The 22,558-nt window shown below is 56.7% G+C and overlaps 2 protein-coding genes across 4 annotated transcripts in view; both read right to left on the minus strand.

The window, feature by feature from the left end:
- Positions 1 to 1,459: 1,459 nt before the first annotated feature.
- Positions 1,460 to 9,279, minus strand: TAMALIN (trafficking regulator and scaffold protein tamalin). Its single transcript, XM_032876742.1, has 8 exons — positions 9,014 to 9,279; positions 6,865 to 6,914; positions 5,227 to 5,281; positions 5,026 to 5,128; positions 3,557 to 3,650; positions 3,388 to 3,454; positions 3,105 to 3,171; positions 1,460 to 2,682 (listed from the first exon to the last, which is right to left on the minus strand). Exons 1-8 carry the CDS (start codon positions 9,263 to 9,265, stop codon positions 2,180 to 2,182), a joined length of 1,191 nt encoding a protein of 396 aa, XP_032732633.1. The 5' UTR covers positions 9,266 to 9,279; the 3' UTR covers positions 1,460 to 2,179.
- Positions 9,280 to 19,234: 9,955 nt separating this feature from the next.
- ACVR1B (activin A receptor type 1B) overlaps positions 19,235 to 22,558 on the minus strand; it is a 33,362-nt gene continuing 30,038 nt past the window's right edge. For all 3 annotated transcript variants that reach the window (XM_032876740.1, XM_032876738.1, XM_032876739.1), the window contains 2 exons: positions 21,813 to 21,943; positions 19,235 to 20,330 (listed from right to left, as the gene is read on the minus strand). In XM_032876740.1, coding sequence (XP_032732631.1) covers positions 20,205 to 20,330; positions 21,813 to 21,943 — 257 coding nt within the window. In that variant the 3' untranslated portion in view covers positions 19,235 to 20,204. The remainder of the gene's footprint in view (positions 20,331 to 21,812; positions 21,944 to 22,558) is intronic.

The following is a 22,558-nucleotide window of genomic DNA, read 5'->3' on the forward strand; positions in this document are numbered from 1 at the left end:
TGTTGTGCACTGCACAAAGTCTCCTGGTTACCACATTCTTGGGCCTCTGTGGCTGCTGTCAGCTCAGAGGAAGGGATGTCTTTTTGTCATTTGTCTGCCCAGAAGGACAAGATGTTATGGATAAGCCATAGGCAACAGTTTGGATTTTATTCTTTTATTCCAGGGGGATGCCGTGACGGGTTTTAAGTGAGGAGGGTTATGATCGGATTTCCTTTTCAGAAAGATCGAGCCCACGCTACTAGGTGAGGGGATGGGCCTGGGGCAAGAGAGGAAACAGGGAGCCCATTCAGGAGGCAAGTGCAGTTCTGTGCAGGACTGAGAGGGTAGGAGATGGCCTGGCTGGGGTAAGGTGCCACTCAGACCCCTTAAAGCTGCCCTTGTATGCTGGTCACTGCCAGCAAGCACTGGCATAGGAGTTTCACGTCCCAGGCCTAGCTTCTTGCTTTCTTCGTGACCCTAGATGGGTCACCTGCCTTGGGTGTCCTCAAAGAATGGTCCACCTTGCAGAGATGCTGTGAGCACGTGCTGTCGTTATTGGGGTCTGACTGTGAGCTAGTAGCAGGCAAGAACGTAGTGGCAGAGAAAACAGGAAAGGTCCCCGGAGGGCTGCTGTGAGGAGTGTGCCTTGTCACAGGGAGCCAGGCCAGGCCAACACTAGACTCCACAGAAGTCAAGACAACTACAGAGGGTGATGAGTGGTAGGACAGAAAAAGCCAGGGCTCTGCCACATGGGAAGGTGTGACTATATTTTCGACTGGGTGGGGAGTCCTTTGGGAGGCAGAGCTGAGGACTGAGGGGGCCAATTATGGGTAGAGTGAAGGCAGAGGGCTCGAGCGGGTGGGATCTGAAGCGTTCCGGATATAGCGAAGGGGCCAGAGAAGGAAGCGAGGAGACAAGAAACTGAGGCAGGTGGGGGTGTCAGACAATCCAGCATGGGAGTCAGAATCTTATTTTAGGAGTACAGTGAGGCATTCTAGAACAATGGAGTGGTCAGTGGTTAGGCCTGTCACAGGTTGGGGGGCTGGCGGCTGAGGCCTCCTCTGTGGGAGACCAAGGCCCAGCTCCAAGAGGGTTCCAAGCACAGGGATAGTTAAGTCCTTGAGAGGAGCCTTGGCCACCCCCGTGTTGTGAGGATTTAGGAAGGGAAGTTCAAGACAACCAGAAGCCCAAGTTCTGAAGGGGGGGGGGCTCTTCCTCAGGTTCATATTGGAAGTCAAGATCCCCCAGACTATGCCCCTGGCTGCAGTCTCCAAGCAAATAAGATGTAAAATACAGTGTAAGGGTGTGTGTGTGTGTGTGTGTGTGTGTGTGTGTGCGCGCGCGCGCGCGCGCGTGTGTGTGTGCATGCACGCGCAAGGAGGCGTGTGTGTTAGGGGGAGGGGTGTGTGGTAGAGTCAGAGCTTTCTGGAGCCCCGTCCTGCCCCCCCCCCAACCAGGCAGTCACCACGCTGACAACAGATGCAAAAAACTCAATTTTATACAGTTAGTGGTTCAGAAGCAACAATATGCAAAACGGTGGAACAGTCTGGGCTGCCCCTATCCCACCTGGACACGCCCACTCCTGTCCCCCAAGGGGCAGAGAACCCAGGACCCCTGCCCGGCAGGACCCAACTTAGTTACAGGCCCCTGGGAGGGGCCAAGCCCTTAGGGGTCGAGGCCGCGAAGGAGGGGGCCCAGCACCTTAGGCCTCTTCAGGGGCCCGCTGGTTAACTGGAACTGTGCATGTGTGTGGAAGGTAGGGGAACGACCGACCGGAGGCAATTTCTCCCCCAGGCCAAGTGTGAGGAGCAAGTAAAGCTGAGGAGAGGGCTTCGCGGGATAGGGTTCCTCCCCTCCAGAGGGGTTTTCCTGGACACCCCACAAGGCACTACTGACCCACATGTAGGATGAACGCCCCCAAACCTCTCCCATCCCCAGCTTGCCTGGTTCTCCCCGCCCCACCTCCCACTGTGGTTTAGGGGAGGATGAGTTGAAAAGGAATCTGGAGCCCCGGGCCCAGCAGCGCTCTGCAGAGACAGCCAGGCACCAGCAGACCGACTGGCGCTGGCAAGGACCCTCTCCCGCTGCGCTGGGCTCCTGGGGTCCCTTGGGGGGGCGGGTACCCGCCCCTCCCCTCGCCCCCTTTCTGCACTGGCTGGATCGAATAAATAAATAAATACCTTTCCCACCCGCCCCGCCCCTACAGCTGGCTCTCCTCCTCCTCCAGGGAGCGGTTGAGTCCGGGGATAAACTTGAGCAGCCTCCGGCGGAAGCTGCGGTACTTGGCTTTGCGCAGGCCGGGGCCGCAGAGGGCCTGCTCCCGGGCCTCAGTCCAGAGCGCGCCCGGCGCCCCGCCGCCGCCGCCGCCGCCGCCGCCGCCTCCGGGGCCCGCGCACCGCACGCTGGCGCTGCGGCTCAGAGCGGCCCGGGGCATGGACGCCGGAGCCTCGGCTGGGCCCGGGCCCGGAGCGCGGGCGGGGGGCGGTGGCGGCGGCGCGGGCGTCTCGGCGCCCCCGAAGAAGCACGTGTGGTAGACTGCGTCGTCCGCGTCGCCCCCGGCCCGCCGCGCGGCCCCGCGGGGACCCCTGGGCGCCGCCAACAGGGGCCCGAAGGGCAGGGAGCCCGGGAGCAGGCCCGCCCCGTACAGGCAGGAGCGCACCGACTCCAACGTGTCGTAGATGCTCGGGTCCTTCACCACCAAGCCTGCCAGGGAAGAGAGGACAAGAGGGCGGGCCGTCAGAGCGCCCGGGGAGGGGACCTCCGCTCCTTCCTCCGGACCATCCGACCATCCGTGTGGTCCTCTGGCCTAAGTCCCACTTCCCTCCTCTATAAAACAGGATTCTCCACTCAAGTCCTTAGGAGGACCGGCCGGGGCGCAAGGGCGCCGAAGGTATTTGAAACCAGCTCAATGAGCCTCGCCGCTCCCATCTGTGAAATGGAGATACTAAGGCTTTGTCAAAGGCCATCATGAGAATGAACTCAGAATGCGTGTGCAGTGTAGTAGCCCAGGGCAGCGCTGTGCCCGGAGTAGCAACCTCTCTGCACCTGGGAGAGGGAAGGAACGCTCTAGTTCTGAGGGGGAGCGTTATTGAAGGGGGGTGTGGGTGGGGGCGAGTTCCACTCACCGTGCACCAGTCGCTGCTCCTGCACCATCAGGGACCTGTATTCTCCCCACTTCTCATACAGGGTTTGCTGCAAGAGACACCCCCCGGCTCCCTGTCAGCAGCTAGCAAGAAACAAGCAGGAGGTGGGAAGAGACAGACTGAGGGGGCGGGCAGTACACAGAAGAAATCTTAAGGTTAAAAGCAGGTTTGGACAGGTAAATGGGCCCCTAGGAAGACTGATGCTGGAAGGGGCAGGGGCTGGGGGAGGAGAGGGCGGAGGGGGCCATTATCCGGGCTCTCTTACCTTTAGGTACTGCAGACGGGCCTCCAATTCTGCCTTCCGAATTGACGTCCCATATAGAGTTTCCAGCCTGGGGAGGTTGGGGAATCAAAGGCTGTGTGAACCCACAGGGTGTGGAAACTGAGAGAAGCTGAGCTCGGGGATCCTCAGGGACCACAGCACCCGGACCTACCTGAGAACATTTCCAGATGCCTTAATGATGTCAACGATCTCTCGATGCCGGATGCCTTCCACGTTCAGGCCATTGACACTGGCAATGGTGTCCCCTGCCAGGCAGAGAGGGGGGTCAGTATCTGTTCCTTGAGGCAGAGCCGAAGAATTCTAGCCCCCTACCCGAGCCAGAAAGGGTCAGGGTAAGAACCCCACAGAATGCTTGTGAGCTCCCTCCAGCCACTCCTCATGGTTGTGGGGGGAACCTCGTCCTGGTCCAGCACCCCCGCTGCAGGGGTCAGGCCCTCATATGCCCACACCTTCACCCCACCCTCAGGAAACTGTCCCCAAAGGCTGAGCCCTCTCAGATACCCTGGGCTGCCCTGGGAGCTGGTTACTTCTGTCTAGCCCCCACGGGGTCATGAGACTCAGCCAAAAGGGAGGGGTCAGGATGAGCAGCACAGAGCTGGGACCTGACACCAGCACCCCGGCATGAGAGGCCTCAGCTTCTGAGAGCCTCAGCCACCAAAGAACCTCCCGACTTGAGGCAGGGGAAGCCACCCTCTCTGAGGGCCCACTTCCCATCTGTAAAAAAGGGGGCGTGGATCCCTATGGTGGCTACTTCTTGGATCAGCAGGGAGAGTGGATGTGAAGGTATTGTGCAAAGTTGAAGTATACCAGATGGCCAGCAGGGGCTGCTGGTGAGTGAGCACGGAGGTGCAGCTCAGGGAAGAAAGTAGTAACCAAAATGGGGGAGGGGCAGTGAGTTCATAGGGTCTCAATCCCCTCCCTGGGACCTGGGGCTCTAGATTTGGCCAATCCCAAGGGTCCCCTACTGGAAGCATCATATCATTTCCTTGTTAGAGGAAGGAGCGCAGGTACCCCAGAGTTGGGCCAGGTCGGTGTGGGATCCGTCCTGATCTCCAATACCAAGCAGATCTAAAGGAACATAGCCCCTTTCCCAACTCCTGCCCTGGGCTGGATGGCCAGATTGCCAGGAGGAAGGAAAACAGCAGCAGCAACATCTGCCATTAACCAGGCCCTGGCTGTGTGCCTGGGGAAACCCCAGGCATGTTACTGCCCCCATTTTGCAGATGGGACTGCTCGATATCACACAGTAAATGGCATGTTTGCTTGGATCCAAAGCCTAGATTCTATCCATTCTTAAAGATTTTATTTATTTGACAGAGAGAGATATCACAAGCAGGCAGAGAGGCAGGCAGAGAGAGAGGAGGAAGCAGGCTCCCCACCTAGCAGAGAGCCCGATGCAGGGTTCGATCCCAGGACCTGAGATCATGACCTGAGCCGAAGGCAGAGGCTTTAACCCACTGAGCCACCCAGGCGCCCCGATTCTATCCATTCTTCTTTTTGGCCTTCTCAAAACAGGAGGAGGAAGGGGAATTGATTTCAGAAGACATTTCTCAGACCCTCTACTTGGGAGTAAGGTCATCCCACCTTCCCGGAGCCCTGTGTCCTGGGCTCAGGCCTCACCTGGTGTGAGCCCAGCCAGCTGGGCAGGGCTGGACTCATGAACCCGGCAGACAAAAGTCACCATCTCCACGCGCTGCTCCTCCCGGTGGTGAAGGCCGTAAGTCTGTCAGAGACAAGGGGACGATCCGCCAGGGCTGTGGCAGGGGCCAGCCATCCCTGGCCTCCCGATCCCTCACTCCCTCAGTACCCAGCTTCTCCCACCTGGATCTCAAAGCCGAAGGTCTGGTTCTCTTCCTTCTCCAAAGTCAGCACTTTCCTGCAAGGGGACACAGGGGCCATTTCAGGACTGTCACGATGAAAAGGAACTTGCTGGTCCCATAGTGTGGCCTTCCACTGATGGTGGGTTCTGCTCTAGAACACCCAGGCAGGACTCATCGGTCTCCAGCCACAACCCACTCTCATCACAGGTTGCTGGAATGCCCGTCCCAATCCCCAGTCCAGATCAGCTTCACGGAGCCACAGAGAATCAATCTAACCTCTGGGGCAGGGAGGCACTGGAAATGGCTGGCCCCCAGAGGGAATGGACTCTCTGAGCTTTTGAGCCACTCCTCCATCTTTCTAGCAAGCCCTAGGGTACCACTCACTGACTCGTTGAGGCCCTGAATTCTGGCCCCAGCCCTGAGCCTCACCACGGCAGCCTTGGGGAGAGGGCTGGCCCCACCCCTGGAGGCCAGTCACGAGACTCAGCCCAGACCACAGCTGCTCCTCCCAGCTGCAGCGGGCCAGCCCACCAGATGTGAGGCTGGGGGGAGGGGAACCTCAAGGCCGCCCCTTCCCGCACTGAAGGCCTGCCCACTGGACACAATGGTCTGGAGCCGCTCCAGATCCTCGCCTGCTGAGGGAGCCCAGAGTTTCCTCTGCCCACCCCCACCCCCTTCCTTCCCGCCCTGCCAGAGGCAGAGTGAAAGCAGCCTCCAGAGGTCCCTTCAAGTCTCTGGCTTCAGAAAGGCCCTAGAGACCCAGGCCCACAGCTCCCAGCTTGACCCAGATGCCCCCAAATGCTGACCAGCAACTCCCAGCCCTAACTTGAGCTCCTCCCCACTGGGAAAGAAGGCCTTTCCCCCCACTGTGTGTGTTGTGCGTAGGGCCGTAGGGCCGAGGAATAGGGTGACTGAAGTTGTGTGTTACCCCAGCGCTCTCTGGGTTTCTGCAAGTGTTGGCCAACTTTTTTTCTGCAAAGGGCCAGATAGTACATATTTTAGGCTTTCTTTGCGGGCTCCATTTGGCCCCTGTCACAGATTGTTCTTTGTTGTTATTTTTACAACCCTTTAGAACTAGAAAAACAACTCTTAGCTCAGGGGTCCAACAGGCCAATCTGGCTAGCGGGCTGTCGTCTGCTGATTCCTTTTAGCAGCCAGGCCCCAGTCTGCATGGGACTGAGCAATGTAGGGCCTGAGGTCGGCGCCTACTTCAGTCCTGGCCCCAGGATGGGGGCAGCAGAGGACTAAGCTCTTGGAGGCAGGGGTCGCTGGACTCAAACAACCGGATGCCAGCCGGGCTAGGGTCTGGGCCCTAGGGTGGGCTGGGACCAGGAGAGCTCAGGGGAGCCCCCCAAAGACTTCCACTTCCTCCACCTCCAAGATCTGGATCTCCCTGGGGAGGGGTAACTGGCAGGACTGGGGGTGGCATGAGGAGCACCTGATGACTAAGAATCCCTACCTCCTTTCTCTGCCACCCCCTTAACACAGCCCACGCCCCCACCTGCCCCTCACTCCTAGCGAGGGAAGCCTGCTGAGAGAATGACTCCCACTGGACCGAGAGCTGTGTCTTGCTGCTCTCCACCCCCAGCCCACCTGACCCTTGGGGACCAGAGCAGGGGCTGGGGTGCTGGCGACTCACCGCTGCTGTTCGGGACTCTGGCCAAGATTCTTCCAGCGGAATCCTGAGCCCTGGGTGGGCAGATACAGAGGAAGGAGCAGGTGAGGGGGACTGTCCTCAAGCCCATGCTGAGAGTCCTACTCTGGGAGGTCCCTCCCCTGGGCTCCAGCCCTGGACCTAGCACCTCACTTCCTGTCGCCTGCCTGTCTGGTGCCAGTTCCATACCTGCTTTGGGGCCAGTGTAACTATTCGCCAAGCGCTGCTGCGGCATCACCCCCACAGAGCTCTCCCTAAGGCTCTACCCCATAACCGAGACTGTGGGAACACAACGGTCCTACTGGGTTCCAGATGCACGGACTTCTAAGCATTGTGCTAGCCCAGATGGTGAGGGGGGCAAAAGGGGGACTCATTAATCTAGACAGAATAGTCTCTACCCTCAGGGTGCGTGTCTGCAGGACTCAGAGCCCTCAGACTCTGAAAGCTGAGATAGGGGCTCTTTCCAGATGTTCCCAAAAAAGGGCAGGGGGACCCTGGGCTTGCTTATCAAGGTACTCCAGAGACACTCCCCACCACCACCACCAGTTGGGCATCTCCTCCTATTTTCTCCGTCGCAAACAGAGACTTGGGGGAGCTGGGGTCAGAGACCCAGGTCTGGAGGGCCGGCAGTTCCAGCCTGAACATGAAAAGTTAGGGGACAGTTGGGCCACCCCTCCTCCCCCAAACTACAGGCCGTTTCAGGGACCAACTGTGGATCCCAGCGGTAGGTGGCCAGCTGCACCCAGCTCCACCTGGGTTTCTCCACGTTGCCATATATTTTGTTGCACTCTTGGACAAAACAAAAACCAGACCTCTAACTTGTCCTTAAGTCTCACTATACTTAGGAGAGAGACTGGGAGGGTTTTTTTGGGGGGGGGTGGGGGGGTTTGTCAGAGCTGAAGATTCCTGCTTTCTTGGGACCCTGGAGCAACTAGTCTCTCTCCTTCCTTAAATTATTGGCCCTTGGAAGAGGCTGTGCCAGACCAGCTCCTGTCCCATGAGCCCTAAACAGCCCAGGGCCTTCCAGGTCTGTGCCCTAGTTAACCCTCCCCCCAGGCTGCCCCAAGGCTAGGAAGAGAAGTGAGCCCTCTTTTTCCAGAACCAAAGACTGGCCTCAGGGGTGGGGGCAGTTCCCAAATGGGTCAGGGTGGAAGGACTGGGCAGCATAGAGAGAGACCCCTTTGTCTTTCAACCCGATTTTCATAAAATGCAAATTCTCAACAAGCTGTTCATTGTATGGGGGGGGAGCCAAGGGCCGGGGAGGTGGGGGGCGTGCTGAACGGGGAAAGGCCACCAGCCGCCCCCCCCCCACCACCAACCTGGGTCTGTGTCCTGACTTCTGAGCGCTCAGGTCCCCACAGGCCAGAGGAAGAGCCCCGCAGAGGGGGCGACTCGGAGGGCGGGCGCGGCTCGCATCCTTCCTGCCCCGCGGGCGCCCTGCGACCCCTCCCACCGCGTCCGGTCGCGGCGAAGTCCCGGGAGCCGTGCCCTCGCGCCCCGCACCTCCGTCGTGGGGCAAGGCGCAGGCCCGGAGCCCAGCAATCCGGGCGTCCCCTCGGAAGGGTGAGCTCTCGGGAGTCCGCCGCGCCGCACACACTTTCTCGTCCACCCGCCTCCCTCTCCCCCCACCCGGGCTCTGAGACCCTCGGAGTGTCCCGGCGAGCGGCGGGACGCAGCCCTAGGCCTCCGCGCTCCAACTGGAGAAGCCCAGGCGAAGGGTCCCGGGGGCCTCGAGACACCAGGGCGCGGGAGGCGGGGCACAAGGGTGCTGAAAGCCAGATGGAGCGAGCAGGAGAAGGGGGTGCTCGGGAAGGAAAGGAGCGAGACGCGACGGCTGCGCGTGGGGAGCGGAGAGGGGAGCCGACGAGATCGGGGGCGGCGTGGAGGCGGGGGAGGCTTAAGCCTTTGGAGGAGAAGGCCGAGGAGCCTGACCAAGGGACAGCAGGTTCAGAACGTGTCGGGGGTAAGAGCGGGCTGGGGAAGTAGGTGGGGGACGCGGCGGTCCCCGAGGAATATGTCGTGGGGTCAACGGGCACAGATGCGGGATGTTGCGGGGCTGAGCAGGTCTCGGGGAAAAGACACCGGAGGGTACCGAGGGCTGGGGGGCCGTGGGAGTTCGGGGGTGGCGACGCACCTTTCGGCGGGGCAGGGTGCCCCCGGACACGGCGAGCGCGCGATACAGCTCAGCCGGGTGATAGTCCTCCAGCGCCGCGTACAGCTCGTCTCCGGGGGCCCCAGAGCTGGCGGCTGCAGCACGGGGACCCGAGGCCGGGGTCGGGGCCGGAGTGGAGGGAGCGACTTCCGAGTCGGGAGTCCGCGCCGCGGGGTCCGGGGCGGCCGCCGCCTCCTCTTTCTGCTGCAGCTTCCTGAGTCGGCGGAGGGTCATGGCTCCAGCGCCCGGCGACCCTCGGAGGCGGTGCTCGCGCCGCGCGACGGGTCTGCTTGCGGCTAGAGGGTGCCAGCAGGGCGGGCCCCCGGTCGCTTCCCTTTATAGGATCCGCGAGCTGGGCGGGCTGGGGGGCGGGCGGGGAGCGGCCTCGGATGGCCTCGCCCCTAGAGCGGCAGGCCCCGCCCCCGGGGGGGGGCCGCTGCCCCGGAGCCCCGCCCACGGCGTTCACCGCCCCGCCAGGCTGGGGAAAGTCTAGGGACCTGAACACTCACTGGGGAAAGCCTAGCCACGAAGGAGGGAAGCAGGACGTCCTCCGGTGGGGGTCTCCCGGATATCTGACGTCTTTGTGTGTGTGTAGGGGGGTCTCCCGGATACATGGCGTGCGTGTGTGTGTGTGTGTGTGTGTGTGTGTGGTTTTAAGGAGGTTTGGACGCTCCGGGGAAGATTCTAGGAGATTCAGGGGGCTGAAGGAGACTTTGGGCAAGGGGAGAGTGGCAGCAGCGCTGTGCAGGGCTATGGACAACGGGTGGGGTGAAGTCCCAAAAGAGGTTAGAGATACCCGTGACTGTGCAGAAGCCCCTGGGGAGTGAGGGTCAAGGATATCCCCTTTGCACAGCTGCCAGAGAAGAGGTGACAGAGGCTCCCTCCCCCCTCAAGGGGCAAGGGAAGCAGTGGAAACCCAGCAGCCGTGGGTGTGGGTGTAATTCTGGCCTGTCCCCTCAGAGAGTCAGGAGTGGTCCCTCCTGGATAAGCCTTTCCCTGGCTCCTGATGTTGGAGCTCAGACACCCCTTTTCCCAGCAGAAAGATCTTAACTATGCGTTGACTCATGGGGAGGGGAATGTGCCTGAGCTGAGTGGGTGCTCAGGGCTGGGGCAGGTGCTCCACCGTTCTCTGACCCCCTCTTTGGGACCAGCCCCCAAGCCTCTCCCACCCCCCACCCCACCCACTGCCTGTGTTACTGTGGCTGCCAGGCAGTGGGAGAGACTGGGATGGCCCAGCTGAAGTCGCTGTCGTCAGAGGTGCCCAAATAAGAAGTGAGAGGAGGAAGTGGAAGGCCAGTCTTGGCGTCTAAAGAGCAGCTAGCCACCACAGGGCGTCAGCACCGCAAGCTGGGGGCCTCCACATCCCACCATGGGCCACTAAACAGAGGCTGGGGAGGTATGGTCCCATCTGTCCCTTTCTCCTCCAGTTTTCCCAAACCTGTGTTACGCCTTTACAGCTGACATTTATTGAGCAGTAGCCCTGGGCCGTTCACATTGTTGTGTGTGTGCTGCGTTACATACATGTGTGAACTCACTTGGTCTTCCTAATAAGCCTATGTAATAGGTACGTCACAGATGGGGACACTGAGGCCCAGAGAGGTTGAATAACTTGCTCTAGGCCCCTGAGTGGCAGAACCGAGACTCCAACCCAGGGAGCCTGATTCCAGAGCCTGGGATCCTAACCCCGTGTGATGCTGTCTCCTTCAGTTCCTCATTCGCCCTACATTTCAGCCCTGTTCCAGGCCACGTGCTGGCTGGGCACTGGGCTTACAGAGGCTCCAGGTCTGGTTACGCGTTCCGGTGCTAGTTCTGAGGGCCAGCATGAGAGGTACGGAGAGCCAAGTGGCCATATCTACTTGAAGAGGCCAGGAAGGGCTTTCTGTCTCCTGCCTGTCTCAGTCCACAGGTCTGTCTCAGTCTCTGTGCTTCTGTGTCTCCTCAGCTCATGTCACTGCCCCAGCCCCAGGCCCCTGGGGCCCCAGCCCCTGCAGGAGGTGTGGGTGGGAGGGGTGCTTCACCACCCTTCAGTAATTAGCACAAGTCCAGATGGCAGGATGCTTGTTGGGTGGCGGAGGTGGTGGGGGGCACAGAGGGTGGGTTGGGGACTGCTGGGAGCCAAGAGCTAGCTCCCTTAGTGTCTTCCCCTCCCTCCTCCCACCTCCCCCTTGGCACCACCAAGTGGCCATCAGCTGAGGGGCCGAGGGGGTGTTGGTGGGGAAACATGGGACTGTATTGTGAAGCATGAGCACAGATGGACCCCTGGACCGTCTGCTTGCTCCCGACAGACGGCATCTGTGGTGCGGGTGGGGGTGGGGTGGGGGATGGGGAGGCGAGAGGCGATGGTTTCTATTCTCTTCACTCCTGCGGCTGTCCCCGAAGGGACCAGCAAAAGGACACCTTGTACAGTCTCTTGTGGGAAGGACCACCACCCCAGCTATCACAGAGGGCGACTCCACAGACACCACCTTGTCTGAAAGCCGAAGTGGATGCCTCAGGTATCACGGCACCAGTGTCTCGAGCCCTGTTAAGACAGTCCTCCTTCAGGCTGATGTGGAGGCAATCTGCAGGTCAGTCTGCCCTTCTGCCTCCAAGTGAGGGCACAGCATCAGAGAACTGAAGTTAACACAAGTTTCCCCCTCCTACAGGCAGAGCTCCAGAAAACCCCCGAGTAAGGGCTGGCCCGGAAGACGCAATGTGAGGCTCATTGCATGATTACCTCAGATCCTGGAGTTGGAGAGCTGGAAAGGAAGGGTCTCATGGCCCCGTGATGATACAAGGAGGTCCAAGCACTCAATGAAAGGAGGTAAACTGAGGCCAGGGAGGAAGGATGGTAGCGGAACAGGCACTAGAACCCACGAGATCCAAGGTCTCCTGACTCCAGGGACTGTTTAATTCAGCTGCTAGCAGCTCCCCTGAGAGCTCAGAGATCCTTGCCTGCTTCCTGCTCCACATCTCATCAGTTTCTCCAGGGAGGGGAAGGGGAGCCCAGGACGCCCCACTACGGGGTGGTGATGCCCTCTGGTGGCCATGTGTCTCTTGCTGGAAAATCTTCAAACAGGAGTCAGGGCTGTCTGGTTCAGTGTCAGGCTCCGCCTTGAATCTGAGCAGGGTTCCCAGATCTCCCACGTCTCCTCTACTGCGCAAGAGGGTCTGTGTCCCACCAAGATGCCACGCTGCACTTTGGTGGTCGCCGAGTTCTGGATTCCTGCCGCAGTTGCAGTTCGCAGTTCGGAGGTTCTGTTTTTGCTTTCCCCCAGGGCTGCTGTGCCGTCGTCGGGGAGATTCAACAAACAGTGGCAGACAGCTGTTGGGCCTCTGTGCTACAACCAGAGGCCAGACACGCAGGGACCTTGAAGCTTTGCATTTTCTCTCCCTCCACTCCTCCACAACTTCCTCCTAAGCCTGAGTCTCTTGTCTAGCATCTGTTCTCCCCATCCTATCTTCCGCAGCTTCTTAAAGCTCAGGGGTGGCAAAGAGGATGGCGAGGGGGGGGTGGGGGGGAGCATGCCGCACGTTGCCCTCCGGGAGGCCTCGTTGCAAATGCCCCAGGCTCTGGGACCTCAGACATGTGCACTCAATCTGTATCTTCTCCCCGAGCCAGTCTGTCTTTCAGAATGAGCTCCCCAGCTTTGCTTACTTTCCCTCCAGCTGCCCTGGTTCTTAGCTCTCAGGATAGGGCCTGCTGTGTGTGGTGGGGGTTCCTTCCATTCATGGCCAAGGCTTGAGGAAGACCCCTTCTCTTTGGGACAAGCCCCTGCTGGGATACCTAACAGTCACCCGGCCCGGTGGAGGAAGCGGGAAGAGCTGAATCTTGTCCCCACAGGCGGGTTCAAGCTCTAGGGAAGTTGGGGTACTTGGGGGCAAGAGCTCCAGCAGCTTGGGCTGCTCTGGAGTCTAACGCAGTGCCAGCTCGGGCATCGTCATTTGATTCCAGAACAGGGAGGATGAGTAATAGGTCACTGAGACTTCTCTCTGGGTACTGCTGCTGCTCCTGAACCGGGGAGGCGGGGAGAGGGGGGGCCTTGGACTCAGCTGGTGCTCTGGTCAGGAATGAGGGCCTGGGCCCCCTGCCTGCAGGACACCAAGGGAGGCAGAGACAGCCGGTGGGCAGCTGACGGGGCAGGGAGTGGCTGTTTTTCTTAATGGCTCTCATGGCCCAACAGTTTCCACTGGATAGTGTCTGTGTGTGGTTCTGGGACCCAGGGGAGCCTGGCAGTGGGGAGGATCCAGCACGGCCCACAGAGCCAATTCTGGGGGGTCTGGGAGTAAGGGCAAGGCAGATACAGCAGCTTATTTGCTCTAGATCGGGGTGGCTTCTGGGTCTAGTCTGGCCAGAGGCCTGGGACCACTTTGCCTCTTGGGTGGGGATGGCAAGGTGTCTCCGACTTGAACAGGGGAGACTGGCGGAAGAAGGGAGGGTTGACTCCCCAGCTTTCCTCACCGCATCCACGCGCTGCTGTTAGGACACAGGGAACCTGTTGCTTTACCTTGGCTCCTTTCAGGATGTGGAGATAGTGAGGGCAGAAAAGGGCAGTCCTCCAGGACTCAGACACCCCAGCCCTCCTCCCTCTGGGCGCAGACAGCTGCTGGGGAGCTCATCCCCCGTTCCCTCTCCCGGGGGACGGGGTGGAGCACCCAAGTTTCCCCCACCTACTCCAAACTGACTTTCCCCCGCCCGACTCCATAATCAGCTCCCCTCTTTCCCTCTCTGCCTCTGGTTAGTCCCCAAACCTGTGTGTTCTTCCCCTTGTCTCCTCCTTTCCTCCAGCTGTTCCCGTGCGACCGTTGCCGCTCGCGACATCTGCGAGGTGATCTTCCCCGGACACGAACAGGATCACCTCATTCCTATTCCCTCCATGAGGGAGCCGGAACCTCAGAGAGGTTTTAACCTATGGGCAACTCCACAGAAGCGTGCTGCTGAGAAACATTTGTGGAGGCCGAGCCCAGGCTCAAGGGGACAAACCGCTGATGGGCAGAGTCTGAGGTAGCTGTCTCAAGTGATGGCACTGGTGGCCCCCAGGATGAAGTCCTTTTTATCTCAGCATGGGACAGCCCCCTTGCGCTAGCCAGCCACAGTCGAGGACATCTGTGGTTCTTGAATGGTGACACCTCTAAAACCCTCTCCTCTCCTCAGTCAGCAGGCTGAGGCCTACAACAAAACAGAGATGTCACCTCTCTTGACCCCTAACTTACTCTCTGTCCTGTGCTCCTGGGTCATTCTGTATCAACCGCTCTCCTAGCATGTCCCTCGCTGCATTGTGGTTGTCTATCTACTAGTCCAGTCCACCAGTCAGGGAGCCCCTGGAGGGCGGGAATGCACGGGGTTCCCTAGGCACCCCGTCTGTGCTTCCATGACACGTTACATATAGTTCTGTAAGGGGACTTGCCAGACTCTGCCTTATTGTTCTTTCTGTACAAACCATCTCTCTGCCTTGAAGGGCAAGGACCATGGACTGTCTTTGTATTCTCTCTGCATTAACACGTTAAGGTTGCTCAACAAATTAAAGAAAGCCTAGTCCATCCAATTGTTCTTTAAACCTTCCTACCTTAGATGGACCCAAGGCTCTCTGCCATATTCCTTAAATCCCATCCTGTCTGACCATGGGATGCTCAACGACTTCCGGAGTGTGGCGTCAGTTGTTTGGCTGAACCTGTCTAGACGTTGCTGTGAGGGTGTGCTTTAGATGTGATTAACATTTAAATCAGCAGATTTTGAATAAAGCAAATTACCCTCCTTTATGTGGATGGGCCTCATCTAATCAGTTGAAGGCCTTAACCAGTTGCAGTCCGTGAGGGAGAAGGAATTCTGCATCCGAATGCCTTCAGATCCAAGACTGCAACATCAATTCTTCTCTGGATCTCTAGCTGTCGGCCTGATTTCAAACCTGCCAGTCCCCACGGTCGAGAGTCACTTCCTCAAAATATCCATCCACCCAACCATCCATCCATCTATCCATCCATCTCATTGGTTGGGTTTCTCTGGAGAACCATAGTACACCATTTCCCCATCCTGCCACCTTCCTTATGCACCCCTCCTATGTTCCCGAGTGTCTCTTGAACTCTACTGCTTTACTTTTATTTTTGTTTTGGTTGTATTTTGCAAGCATTGTTCTCCAGCCTGTAAAGATCAGAAGACAGGACCTGGTGGGAACAAAAACTGACAATGTGTGAAACAAAAACCCAAATGATACACTATTCAAAAGAATTCAGGTCTCCTGTGTCATGGGCCTTACAAAGGCGAAACATTGTTAGTAACTGTCAAGGGCACACAAAGGGGTACCCCATGGTTGCCATTCTTTCAGGATGGTAAAGTTGAAGCTGCAATCCACAGCCTAGTGGGTTTTTTGTCCATGCCTGGCCAGATGATGGATTCTTCACAGGATGGCTTTTTGACAGGGTTGTGATTCCCTACAAGCCATGTCACCTTTCTTTCAAAAAGAAATGCAACAGTCACAATACCTTGCCACTTCAGAAAGATATTTGGACTTGCGCTGTTATCTCTGTCCGCAAATGAATTACGGGGAGGGCACAAGGACAATTTAATTAGCAGCTAATCCAGGTTACCGGGATATGTACCAAACTTAAAGCCAGTTTTTAGAGGTCAGTTACTTGATTTTCTCCAGCCCAATAGTCTCAGATGGGAGAACAATGGAAAACTCTGGATAACAATCAGAATTTTTATTTTTTAGATTTTATTTTTAAGTAGTCTCTACACCCACTGAGGGGTTTGCACTCAACCCAGAGGTGGAGAGTCACGTGCTCTCCCTACTGAACCAGCAAGGTGCCCCAACAATTTGAATTTTTAAATCTTGACAGGTTGGAGCCATGAGCACATTCTCTGGTAAAACTTAATAGGGCAACTTTACAGGTCCTGCACTTGAGTTCAAAAAAGCAGCTTCCCGTGGATGGGATGAAGGAGCTGGCTGGGCTTCACTCAGTCCATGAGATGGAAGTCCCAGGGTCCTCAGATGGGACCCGCAGGAGTCAGGCACAGTGTCATTTGTGTCCCAGTCTGCACTTCAGCTAATGCCCGAATGGGATGCTACATGCCCTTGCCGGCCCCAGGCTTTTGCGACATTCAGCGGGGCGCAGCTGGCAGGGCAGAAGAACATGGAACCATGCGGGAAGGACAGCACACAGGCCAAGAGGCCACAGTCTGTGGTGAGACATCCCAGGTCCAACGTCTTTTCCAGTCCATGAGCTCCATGGACAGCTTACTGACTTCTCTAGCCTTCGGTTCCTAATCCACGAAGGGAGGAGAGTAATGCCCACCTTGCGCGCTCTCTGAGGATAAGGGCAGTGAATATATGTAAAGCAGATTTGGGGCACTGCTTAGCACTGAGCGTCAACGTTAGTCAACACCACTAACTGATGGTAATGGAAGGAACCTCCCGGCGCGAGAGAGTAACTGCTCTCGCCTGCCCTTGGAGAAGATGCCTGGAGGCTGCCTGGCTCCCCGTGACAAGGGGCTCGCTACCGAGCAGATGGCCTACAGGGGAAGGCGTGGGCCTCCCAGTAAGTGGCAGGGGGCTGCAGGGAAGCCCAGTGCCTGACACCAATGCACCAGGCGACCTCTAGGGTCCCAGCTACACTTGAGCTTCCATGACCCCGAGGACTTGATATCTTGGGTTCCCGTGGCCTAGAGAAAGGCATTCACCGCCACCCACATGCTAAAAAGCCAAGCAGCCACTAAAGATTCCCATCTCCAGGTCACCTACGTGCCCCCAATTCACATTTATTCTCTAATTGACAAGGGGGAGAGCACAAGCCCAGCAGAGCTCTTCGGCTGCCTTCAAGGCTAGGTGGTTGGTGATGCACTGGGATCAAGACCCTCTTTTGCACAGATGAAAAGGCTAAAAGGCAAAAGCAGCTACAGACGAAGCCTGAGAAAAGATGAGTGGTTTGCTCCCACTCCCTCGTCCAGGCCAGGCCAGGCTGCCCGCTGTGTGTCAGAGAGGGAAGAGGGCTGTGTTCAGACCAGCTCCTCTTCTGACCCCGTGACCGTGACCTGTGTGCACGTGGGAGGGTAGCACCACCTCCTCGCAGTGTCCGCCCCCTGCCCTCGCCCCTGACCAGAGCTGGGCAGTTGAGCTACACACACAGAAGACAGCAGGCACCAGGAAAGCTCTGTGAATAAAACTTTAATAATGTACAGCAGAAATTGGACAGGCTCATTCTTATATTAAAACAAAAGATTTCCTATATTACAACTTATTTACATTTGCATACTGAAGAGGTAAAGTGTCTAAGTGGCTATTTTACAGTCCTTTCTAATAAAATGTACAAAAACAAACAGAAGTACCGAGAATGCCGTTCGGGGGCCTTGATGGCGACGTGAGAACGGGCTTGGACTTGGTCTGTGAATCCAGAATCCAGAGGTGCAGGTAGCCCTATGGATCAGGGTTAGCCCCAGGGGCCAAAAACCACGGCTTTAGGCTTCAGTGTCTCCCCAGCTCTCCAACTCCTAACTCCTGGTGTTAAGAGCAGTGGGGAAGAGGGTGAGAACTTCCCCAAAGACTGCTGAGTCTTCCCCAAGGTGCGGTGAGGCCAGAAGGGCCTCCCGGGGAACAGGCCAGTGGCTTGGGAGGCCCTGGGTCGAGGAGTGTTGGCAGATCCCAGAGGCTGGTTGTGACTGGGGCACGGGAGTCTAAGTTCCATCACCGCCTCTACCCTGCCAGGTTCTGCTGCAGGGCAGACAGGCGGGAGATGGGGGGGGGGCATAGGGATCAGCAGGGATGGGGAAAGAAGGTCCCCCTAATGACACAATTGGTATTCAAGGGAAATCAGTCAGTAGCCAGTAAATTGGCCCAAAGGGTGAGGCAAAGATCTCCTTTAATGCAAGGAAAGAAGCAACACATCGGGAAAATAAATAGGAAGACCAGGAGCATTTGGGAGACCCATGTAAGCAGGGAGAGGCTCGCCCCTCCTCCACGAGCTTTGGCAGAAATCACTGGGCTGGAGGAGGGCCCGCTCTCAGGCTGCATACATCATGTGCTCCCCTGGGGGCAGGAGGGGGGGGCTTAGAATGAATGCAGTGATTTAGGGTCTCACTGCCCACCACCAGGCTCTTTGGGGTGGGGAGGCACCCTGCTCCTCAGTGGTCTTCTCTGCGAGCAATCATTCCAGGCTCAAAAGGCTCTCAGAACCAACTCTACAAACATCTGCTCTTGAACCAGGCACCCACTCACTGGGGTCAGCCCCTTCTTCAGTGCTCCAAGAGGGGGCCCACACCTGTCTTGCTCATGTATAGTATTCCAAGCGCCCAGCACAGTGCCTGGCACACAACAGGCACTTGGCAAACATCTGGTGAATAAATGCTGGAGGGAAAGTTGCAACCAGCTGAACAATGCACAGAGGCTAGGGCCCTGATGCAGAAACCACTCACAGAACTGGGGGCTGGGGAGAGGGGGGGACACAGTGCAAGACAGACTGACCTCCAGGGCAAAGAGGGAGGAACTCTCGCTGCTCAGTGGGAACAGGCTCAGGTGCAAGGACAAACATTTCCAGTGTGATTGAGCTGTGTGCGTTTGATTGAAGCTTTTTTTTTTTTTTTGCGGTTGTTTCATAGGAATTTCTTTAAAAACAAAGAGATTGAGAGGTAATAATCATATAGAGATGGTTTTCCTTTTATAAACACTTAATAATATTAAAAAAAGTTAAAATTCAGACCCTTCCAATAAAATTAAGAAAGAAAAAGAAAGAAAGAAAGGAAAGAGAAGAGAGAGAAAGAAGGAAGGAAAAAAGAAACAACCCAAATCACTCCAGTTTAAAAGTTATGGCTTCAAAGTTATTATATACCTAAAATATGCTGAGCAAATCACCACCCACAACCGTGCTTCTAGACGTCATTAAATACTATACTCAGGTTAAAAGAACAGATTTGGCTCGGGCTGTTCCCTTTCATAGGGCCCCTGAAGTGGGTGCAAGTCTCACATCTTCCCTCCACCGTAATCAGATAATCCAGTAAAAGACCCATGCAGATGCCTCCCTCCCACCCCGGACTCCCTCCCCACTCCTTGCCCCCCTCTCCCTTCCCCACCCTAAACCCATCACCACCAAAAATATACACTGCTGTTTCCAGAATCTGGGATATGAAAGACAGATGTGACATTCCAATCTGAGTCCCAGGATCTGGGCTTCAAATCCCTTGGCCCTTCCTGCTGCTGCTGAGGACGATGCCCTTGGGCTGGCTCATTTCTAACTGCACCGCCTGAGACTTCGGCCAAGATTCTTTCCCCGCCCACCCCCACGCCTCACATTTGGACCCAAAAGCCTCGCCTGACATGGACAACTGGGCCAGCTTTGGTTCCACAGTCTGAAGTGAAGGTGTTGACATGGGGTGGGTGGGGCAGCCTGCTGGGCAGGGAGCCCCACCACGGCATGGGGGTCCTGGGGTGGGGAAGGGCTGGGAGTAAGACCTCTGGGAAGGGCACCAGGGAAACCAGACGCTGCTCACTACCGAACAGAGGCACCAGCACGCAGAGACGGCATGACAACCACACCCCCGACCTGCACATGCACAGAAAGCTCAAGCAGGTAAGTGCGCACCTACAGACACACACATACACACACACATATGTGTAAGAGCGTGGCACGGACCAGGCACAACAGGGGACGCACCTCGGCACATGCACACACACACGGCTGGACAGACAGGCAGCAGATTCTGTCTCCACTGGCGGGCCCTCCAGATGTCCGCAGGAGGGAGGAGGGGAGCCTGGGGCCCAGAGCTGCCTGTGAGAGGGCGCTGTCCTCTTGGTGCCTCTAGGCCACCTTGGAGTGCTGGGGTTGGTCCCTGGAGGAAAACCCTCAGCGCTGCACGGCACTGGCGCCCTGACGACACTCGGCTTCGTCCAGGCCGTCCAGGCCACCAGCCAGCGCACCGGGGTTGCGGGACTTCCCACCACAGCCGGCTCGAGTTGTGGCATCGAGTTCTCCGCACCCTTCGCTCTCAGAGTCTCCGTGCCGTTAGGAGGTAAATATAAAAGGTGTCTGTGTCTCAAACCCAACATGGGAGTGAGGGAGTCTCCCGGGCTCGGTCCCTCTTTCGGGCCAGGACTCCTGGCCACAGAGGGCTGGGCAGAAACGAGAGGTAGGCCTCCATCGTACGCTCAATGCGGCAGCTCTGCGTGTAGTTCCCACTGCCCAGGCTGCGTGCAGGGGAGGGAGAGGCTTAGATCTTCACATCTTCCTGCACGCTGAGCTGTGAGAGGGTCTTCTTAATGCGCAGAGCGGTCAGGCGGGCCGCGCCATTGGCGTACCAGCACTCCCGCATCATTTTCCCCATCACCCGTAGAGCCTGCACAGGGAGACCCAGACAGCGTCAGTTGGACCCTCACCCCTGCCCCGGAGAGGCCTTCCCAACCACCTTCCTGAGCCCCAGGACGTCTGGGGCAAGCTTCCTTCCCCTTGCTTCCTTGGGGGCCAGGAGAATGCTGTGCCTGGAGAGGGGAGATGTGCCCTGCAAGTGCCCTAGGCCAGCCATCACCGGAGTGCTCTGGATGAGGGTCCCAGAAATAGCCAGGGCTCCGAAAATCACTTCTGTCAGGCTGGAGACTCCCTCTGCATGATTCTGTCCTAACTGGTTTTCTAAAGCAGCACGTGAACCAGGCATAACAGGGGCACCTCTGGGCACGCACACATCTGCGAGCCCACAGCTCACAGGCACAGACTGGGGTGAGGAGCAGCAGCAACAGGGCCCCTGAAGGCAATCCTGTCAGAGGCAGAAAGCTACACTGCCACTGCCTGGACTACACAGGCGACCACCATGGTCAGGCCAAGAGAAGGGTTCTGGAAGGTCGCCTACGAACCTCTACTGGTTCCGAAGGGCCACAGAAGTCCCCAGTGGCTACCCTAGGCCAGCGGTTTTCAAAATTTCAAAGCCTGACCGAAGGGTGTGTGGAACAGGGGCAGTTAAAGACCAGCTCTTTTAACCTCACCCTCATCCTCGGAAACCCTGAACTGAAGGCTCCAAGGAACATTTTGGAAAATGCTGCTCTATTATGCAACAGGAAGACATCACATCATATGTGAACTGAATGATTTTGTTCTTAAATGCACCAATGCCCCCTAGTGGTTTTAATGCCTAAAAGCAGCACCATGAGGACCAAGGAGGCCCACATGCACTTGGTTCCGCAAACCCTGCTCCTGGGAAGGCTCTAAGACCCCAGAATGCCATGTTTATTAGGAACCTGCATTATAAATTTGCTCTCATTTCAATTCCCCCCCAAATGCTGTCCCCGCCCCACTTCAGATGCCACCTCGCCCAAATTCCAACCCTACACACCCTCCTCCCTTCTGAGTTTTTAGAAAAGCCACCTCCCTCACAGACATGCCTTCTCCCTAAGTCCTGTCCTGCCATTCTTCTACATCCAGGCTAAGCTTCTTTCCTGGATGCCTCTTCTAGGCTCTTCTCTTCCACAGAGCTCAGCTCACCCCTGTGGTTCCAGAGCCATGGGTCTAATGCTTCCCGCTCAGTTTTTGTTTCTGTCTCTTGTTGACCACCTCACTTGGCTTGGTCCCCAAGACACAGATTTTTCTTCTTCTAGGCTCTCGATTTGCAAGGGAACCCTAGGGTGACCAGGACAAGGCGCCGTAGCCCCTCAGGGCTTAGTATAAGACAGCACATGGTTGTGCATAACTGACACACTCAGAGGTTACCTCTGGGCACAGCCTCCTTGTTGGAAAACACTTTTTCCTTTTTTTAAATTAGGAAACCGTTTTTCTAAAGTAGAAAAATCAGGCAGATGGAAAAGCCACAGGAGGCAGGGAAGCTTCCTACCTCATAACTCTGCCACCAATTGGGGATGTTGGGACGGAGCTTCTGGTCACATACGACCTTTCGCATTTCCTCAATGGAAGGGTCAGAGGGCACTAGGTCATAATACGGCAGCTGATATTCTTCATGGACTCCTGGGAGAAAAGAAAAATATCCACCTGAGTTATCAATAGAAGGAGGGCAGTACTCAAAAACCTACAACACCACTTCCACTGTGATCTATAAATACCACTTCCCGCTAAGAGGAGCCAGGGCTCCCTGGAGAGGTGGGTGGGTTCCAGGAAGGGGATAAGAGATACAGGAGATTAGCCAGGACTATCTTTTCCCTGCAAACTATCAAAGACTACTAAGGTCGTGTCAAAAGGCACAAACTTGGAAAGCTCCCCTGTGGCCAAAGATGAGAACATTTAAGCAAAAGTAGGACTAATTAATCACTTCAATGGAAGCAAATATTTTAAATCCACCAGTTCACGATATTAAAAAAAAAAAAAAAGGGACACCAAAAACCTCAGTCACGTTTGTAGAGGGAACAAACTCACTATTTTGAAAAATGGTAAGTAAATATAAAGATCAGAGTATTTTTCCTTCCTTCCCTATTCAAATTACATTTCTTGGTAACTAAACAACTAGGGGAAATTTCTCTTTAAAGAAAAAATCCAGGAGTGCCTGGCTGGCTTAGTCAGGAGAGTATGAGACTCAGAGTTATGAGTTTGAGCTTCATGTGTGGAGTAGAGTTTACTTAAGAACAA

Source organism: Lontra canadensis, unplaced genomic scaffold (assembly GCF_010015895.1).
Source record: "Lontra canadensis isolate GAN:19392208 unplaced genomic scaffold, GSC_riverotter_1.0 scaffold59, whole genome shotgun sequence".
NCBI lineage: Eukaryota > Metazoa > Chordata > Mammalia > Carnivora > Mustelidae > Lontra > Lontra canadensis.